Below are 6,656 nucleotides of genomic sequence, written 5' to 3' on the forward strand. Positions count from 1 at the left end.
TTTCAAAGCAGGTCGGAGAGGACGCTTAGGAGCGATCATATCCACTGCCCTGGTGAGTTGATTGTTCCAATTCTCCACCAGAGTGTCGACAGGGTCACCAGCACTAAATCTCTCCAAGGCTTCCTGGAATCTGATAGGATCCAGTAACCTTCTCAGGCAGACCATCCTAATGGGCCCTCCGCCCCTGCAGAAGTGGGACGTGATCGTGAGTCCAACCGTAACCGTCCATGACAATGGAGAAATCACCAGAGTCCCCACCCATGGAACACCACCCGGTTCAGAGTGAAAGACCAGATCAAGCATGTGACCAGCAATATGCGTCAGTTCCGAGACCACCTGGGATAGGCCCATAGCCGTCATGGCCGCTGTGAACTCCTGAGCCGCCCCAGACAAATTAGTCCCAAACTGGACATTGAAGTCCCCCAGCACCACAAGCCTGGGAGACTCCCTTTGGGAGTCATGAGAGCCATGCTGTCTGCCCCCACCTTAATGAGAGCCATGCTGTCTGCAGGCTGGCCATTCATCAGGTAGAGCTGTGAGGGCTAAGCAGGATTGGAGAAACGGGCACAATCAGGCTGCCAGGAACTGCGCCCCTGGCTTGTAGGACGAGCTGCTGCTGGTTGTACACGTCTGCAGGGAGTATTAAATTTGGTGGCCACCTTGCTTCCATGACTTGCAAAAGCCTGAAGCTACAATCTATCATGAGGTTCTTCACAAGCATGTGCACCAGCTGCCCTTACATAGCAGGGGCAGCCCCCATTTTCTGGCACCTGTCCCTGGTAAATTGCTGTCCCTAAAATCTTGGGAGAGATTTTGGAGAAGTCTTGTAAAATAAATTGCTAGCGTGTAAAAAAGGATGAACTAGTTCAGCCCTCCGGTACCTGTCGATAGTAAAATACTGCTGTCTGCATCTGAATTTCAACTGCTTTCATAAGGAATAATCCATTATGATTTTAAACATGGTTATAGTTCCTTCAGGAAACTGTTATGGTTGGTTTACAAGAGATGATGGGAGTTGTAGTCCAGCCAAAGCAGGGCACCCAATGTTGGAAACCCCTGCTCTAGGAAGACAGTTCTTCCTCGAGATGCTTGCTTCCTAAACCTTTTTATTATTCTGGTAGATATCCCAATGTTACCTGCAGGGATGACTCTAATGGGTAGGATGGGGTAGCAGGTGCTTCCCCCACAAAAATATTTCCTGCTCTCCCTTGAACTCCCTGAACCACTGGACTGGAACTTTACAGCAAAGGGTCAGGCAGTACAGTCACGCCATATGATGGTCCTATATGTTAAATTATTAATTTTAAAAGGTCTATGTTGTTTCAAGAAGGCCCATTCACTCACTCCTCTACCCCAGAACAAGCAGCAGAAGGCAGCGCAGCCCGGTAGAGAGGAGACCCCTCCAGCTTCCCAGGTGCCAGGCCAACAACTTCACTTCCTTCCGGGCCAGGAACTGGGCTTGGTGAGACCATGTGTGCAGGTGGGTGCCAGATAATCTCCACTGTGGGTTCCAGGTGGCCTGGTGTTTCTCTCTTCCCGCCCCCACGTCTTTCTTGCCACGTGGGCTTGGACAGGAAGAGAAAGCTAGCCCGGAAAGCAGACTGGAAGGTTTGGACTAATCCAAAAACCAGAATTTCCCAAGAGCTATTTCTGAATAAGTTTGGACATTTCAAGCAAGCTTCATTAATACGATAAATAAACATTAATTACCTCATTCTCTCTAAAAGTGGTGAGTGTACAGCAAAAACCTCCTTGCTCCCTCAGCATGTTCTTTGCCACTCCTCTGCTTCCTCCAGCTAGTTATTCGAATGTCGCCCCTGCTCACCTGCAAGCTGGCTGCTGAGGCCGTCCTCAAGGAACTCCATGCGGGTCTCTGCAGGCAGCTGGCTGGTCAGGAGCTGTCAGTTCTCTTGGGCTGGGCTCCTCTGTTCTGCTGCACAGAAGTGAGGCTGGGCTTCTCCTGAACCAGCAAGAAGTGAAACTCCTTCACTTCCTGTTCAGGGTTTTGTTGACTTTGCAGAAACTGGGAAAAGCCCAAAGGCAGCAGGCCCCATCCCCAGTGAGACCAGATGCGTGGTACTGTTTTTCTGTGCAGGGCGGGCACCAGTGAGCTCAAGCACTACTGGCCTCTCTGGCCCGTTTTTCACACACTTAAAGCCCTTTAGCTCGCATCTCCTCCAGAATGGAAGGTCTGCGTTCACATATCGGCCAGATTTACCCCAAAGTCCCTGTGAGCTATTGGGGAGCACTTCACTCACAATTCGTTAGTTTTTAATTGTTTGTATGTGTTTTTATATGTGTTTTTAACTGTTTTATCATTGTGAACCACCCAGAGACACGTGTTGGGGTGGTAGAAAAGTGTAATTAATTAATTAATTAATTAATTAATTAAAAATAAAATAAAATAAAAAATAAATTTTGTGTTTTTCACTGTGCATTAGAGTGCAGCCCGATTTATATCTGGGGGTTGGGGATCCACTTTTTGCATTGTCTTTTTTGGGCAACTTCAAACTGGAAGTAAAGCCTTGCCGTAAACTCATGGTGGTAAAGCCTGCAGTGTGAAGAACTCCCTGGGCTTGTCTGAAACAGCTCCCTGAGCCTTTGGGCTTGCTTCTCCCTCTTTTTCACACAACGCATCATCCACTTGTGGAAATCTCTGCCACAGGATGTGGTGACGGCCAACAACCTGGATAGCTTGAAGAGGGGCTTGGATGATTTCATGGAGGAGAGGTCTATCAATGGCTACTAGTCGGAGGGCTATAGGCCACCTCCAGCCTCAGAGGCACGATGCCTCTCAGTTCCAGTTGCAGGGGAGCAACAGCAGGAGGAGAGAGGGCATGCACATACCTCTTGCCTGTGGACTTCCCAGGGGCATCTGGTGGGCCACTGTGAGAAACAGGAGGCTGGACTAGATGGGCTTTCTTGGGCCTGACCCAGCAGGGCTGTTCTTCTGTTCCCTCGCTCCCATTCGTGCCAGCACTGTAAATGTTGTAAACAGCCTAGAGACTTCAGTAGTGGGTGGTGGGATACAAATATGCTAAATAAATAATAAATAAATAAATCCGATGGCCTAGTCAATGGGGGCCTGGCCACACCCTTTCTAATATCTGGATGCTCGGGGCTTCTTTTCCCTTCACTCCCATCAACTTCTGCCCAGTTTCTTCCTGCACCAGGCAGCTTCTCTTGCTCCCCTCCTATCCTGCAACAAGATTATCTTGGAATTCCCAGGTTTTGGTGTTGAAATACCTTCTTCAGTTGCACCTTTGTGTGTGTGTGTGCAAGCTGCCATGTTGTGGCCCCTCTGCCTCCCCAACAGTGTTCCCTCCAAGAGGGATTCCCAGATGTTGTTGACTAAAACTCCCAGCATCCCCAGCTGCAATGGCTTTTGCTTGGGGATTATGGGAGTTGTCGTCAACCACATCTGGGGATCTCTCATAGAGAGAACACTGCTCCCCTCCCCAACTGCTTCTTTTGTGCTGGAAGCTTCCAGGGCTTGGGCCATTTAATTAATTTTTTTAAAAAGGAGCTCCAGAAGCTTTGAGCCCGCCCACCCTGGGAGGCCAACTGGTGGCTGGGGGCCAGATCCACCCCAAGGCAGCTTTGATTGGCACCTGACGCAATATTAATCGTGTGCCCGCCATTTGACTCCTGACTAGCAGGCAGTGAGTCGTTCCCCGCGCCGGCTTCATAGGTTTCCGCTGTACCAGGGACAGACCTCTGTATTCTGGAATCGGCCCCAGGTGAGCCACAGTTCCTCTTTGGTTCCTCTTTTTGCCTCTTGGGCATGCCCTGGTCACCCCCTCCCCCCCATCAGTTCCTAGGGTTTTCATTTTTTACACTTCTCTTCCCCAGATCCTCTAGAAATTAAACACCCAAGTAGGTGGGTGGGTGGGGTGTCTCTGATGGACCTGCATGTCAAAGGGAACATAACATTAAAGGCGCTATGCAGTGCACAACACTGAGTGGGTGAGATCCAGTCTTCAGCAACGTGGGGAAGGCAAAGAGACTTGGACAATAATCCTGGGCATGATAATTGGTTGTTACAAAGACATCCTTGTTTTGATCTCCAAGATTAAGGAATTGGTCATTGGATGGGAACATGTTAAAAAATTTAAATACTTGGGCATTGTTTTTCACACTTCAGGCAAGCGCAGTGCGCATCTCCAGTATGTAATCCAAAATGTCTAAAAGTCTGTATTAGCCATCCAATCCTTTTTTGCTCTGGTGGTGTGCATTTTGTCCCTGCGGCGGTTAAATTATTTTGGGCCAAATCCCACTCTAAACTTCTTTATGGAGTGCAGCTTGGTTTGTATAGTAACATAGCAGGACTAGAAGCAGTACAAATAAAATTCCTGAGAAATATCTTTCAAGTACCTTGACGCGTACTCAAGGTAGTTCTTTGTTTGGATGTAGGCGTCCCTCAGATTGAATCTGGGATCTGGTTATGTGACTTTGACTGCTGGTTAAGGTTAAATTTCCATCCCATGGGCTTAGCCCCCTTAAAACAAGTAGACAATTTTAACTCATCCTGGAAAAAGAGTAGTGTGCCAAAAGCTAAATTTATATGGTTTCAACCTGGAGATTTTATTAATGGGATATGCACAAGCGAAAACGGTAATCAGACAGTGTGTTCTTGACATGGATGCACAAACAGAACAATCTTTGATTCCCAAGGGAGTTTTTCTTGGAAGCCAACTTCTTAGTTCGAACCCTGCTAGATATTTATCTCAAATTGAAGTTTCAAAATATCGCAGGATGTTTACATTAGCCTGTTTTAACGCGTTACCTGCTGCAGTGCTCAAAGGAAAGTTCAGGAAAACCCCATATGCTCAAAGATGTTGTCTCTGTACATCAGGTGCCATTGAAATTACATCCCGTGTTTTATTGTATTGTGAGTTATATAGGGATTTTCATCATCATTACATCCCTCTGCTTTTAATTAATGTTAATGTTTTAATTAATGTTAATTAACACCCCAGGCCATACAGATTCATTTTGTGTAAGTTTTTCACTATCTGACCATGAAGATGACATATCCCTAAATGTCTCTAACTTCTGTTTGATTGCTAGCAAAAATTTGGCAATAAATACTACCTTCCATGTAACAGGTTCAAGTTGAGCAAAACGCATTTGAATTAACCCTGTATAGTAGAGGTAGATACTGCTAGGTATTATTCCAGTTGTGGATTGTATTATGTTTCCTCACTCATTTTCTTTTGTTTGACTTGTACTGGGCTGTTTGCTGGTCTGTGACTGTATCAGTAAAGACTGATTGATCTGCAAAATGTTGCGGGATCTGGGCTTGGCTCATGACACCCACTTTGGCCATCTGGGATCATGTCTTCTGTGTGCACTATTACCTGCTTTCCACTTGAGATCAGAAATATACACCATGCTTCCCAGGTTGTTTGGCCATGCCTCCTCCACGTTCACAAGCATGTCTATTTTCAGTGATGAAATGTTGGAGGGTATGCTGTTTTATAGACACTGGACTGGATTGTCTCACACACATTCTAGAAAAGCAAAAGACCAGGCCACACCTCCATCTTGTGCGAATGAAACTGGTTTGTTTGCCCTGATCCAGATCAAAACTAGCCCCGGACACTGATTATGGGTTTCTACTGCATACCTAGGATCAGAAACTGAAAATGAGGCACAGCCGTGCGTCCTGAGTGTACTGATGACCTCTCCCGGCGGTTTCATGTGGATGCTAGAAAACATGGGAAACTTTGTAGAAGTCCAAAGGTTGTGGGGCAAACCCATAGTCCCCCAGCTCCACTTTCTGGGACTGGCCCTCCATGAACACCTGGAATGACATCATGATACCTCCTAGTCCCATCCTAGCAAGGTGACCCAAAAGGATACCATAGCTGATGGTGTCAAAAGCCACTGAGAAGTCCAGGAGAACCCACAGGGTCACTCTCTGCTGTCTGTCTCCTAGCTCAGGCCATGTGCTAGGGTGACTGAAGCAGTTTTGGGCTGGAAACTAGGTTGGAATAAATCTGAATAATCAGATTCATCCAGAAATATTTAGAGCGGAGATGCAATTATGCACTCTTAAAGAACAGCCCTGCTGGATCAGGCACAACACCTTTCTAGTCCAGCATCCTGTTTTCCACAGGGGTCCACCAGATGCCTATGGAAAGCCCTCAAGCAGGAGATGAAGGTGTGCCCCTCTCCTGTTGTTGCTCCCCTGCAAATGATATTCAGAGGCATCCTGCCTCTTAGCCTTGATCAGGGGCATAGGGAACTCACTGGTGGGCACGAGAAGAGCTTGACTGGTGGCTCCCTGCCCTGAGCTGATGTGTACGTGTGCTAGTGCAGGGATTCTCAACGTCGGGTCGCCAGATGTTGTTGGACTTCAACTCCCATAATCCCCAACCAGAGGCCGCTGGGGCTGGGGATTATGGGAGTTGAAGTCCAATAACATCTGAGCTCCCAATGTTGAGAATCCCTGCACTAGCGTACGGCACTACACTCCGTGTGCATGATGTCATATGTGTGGCCACAATGGAAGACAAATGCGCTGCCCTTTTGCTTGTTGGATTCGGCACTTCGCTCCCACACCATTGGGGTCAGAGCAAATGCGTTCTTTCTCTGCCTTGCTTCAATCAGAGAAAGAATCCATTTGCCCCAACCCCAGTGGCACGAGAGTG

The 6,656-nt window shown here is 47.5% G+C and overlaps 1 protein-coding gene across 1 annotated transcript in view; it reads right to left on the reverse strand.

The window, feature by feature from the left end:
• LOC128326394 (shootin-1-like) overlaps positions 1–1,959 on the reverse strand; it is a 39,085-nt gene extending 37,126 nt beyond the window's left edge. Inside the window, exon 1 of the mRNA XM_053253134.1 lies at positions 1,826–1,959. Coding sequence (XP_053109109.1) covers positions 1,826–1,865 — 40 coding nt within the window. The 5' untranslated portion in view covers positions 1,866–1,959. The remainder of the gene's footprint in view (positions 1–1,825) is intronic.
• Positions 1,960–6,656: the final 4,697 nt, after the last annotated feature.

Source organism: Hemicordylus capensis, chromosome 5, assembly GCF_027244095.1.
Source record: "Hemicordylus capensis ecotype Gifberg chromosome 5, rHemCap1.1.pri, whole genome shotgun sequence".
In the NCBI taxonomy this organism is placed as follows: domain Eukaryota; kingdom Metazoa; phylum Chordata; class Lepidosauria; order Squamata; family Cordylidae; genus Hemicordylus; species Hemicordylus capensis.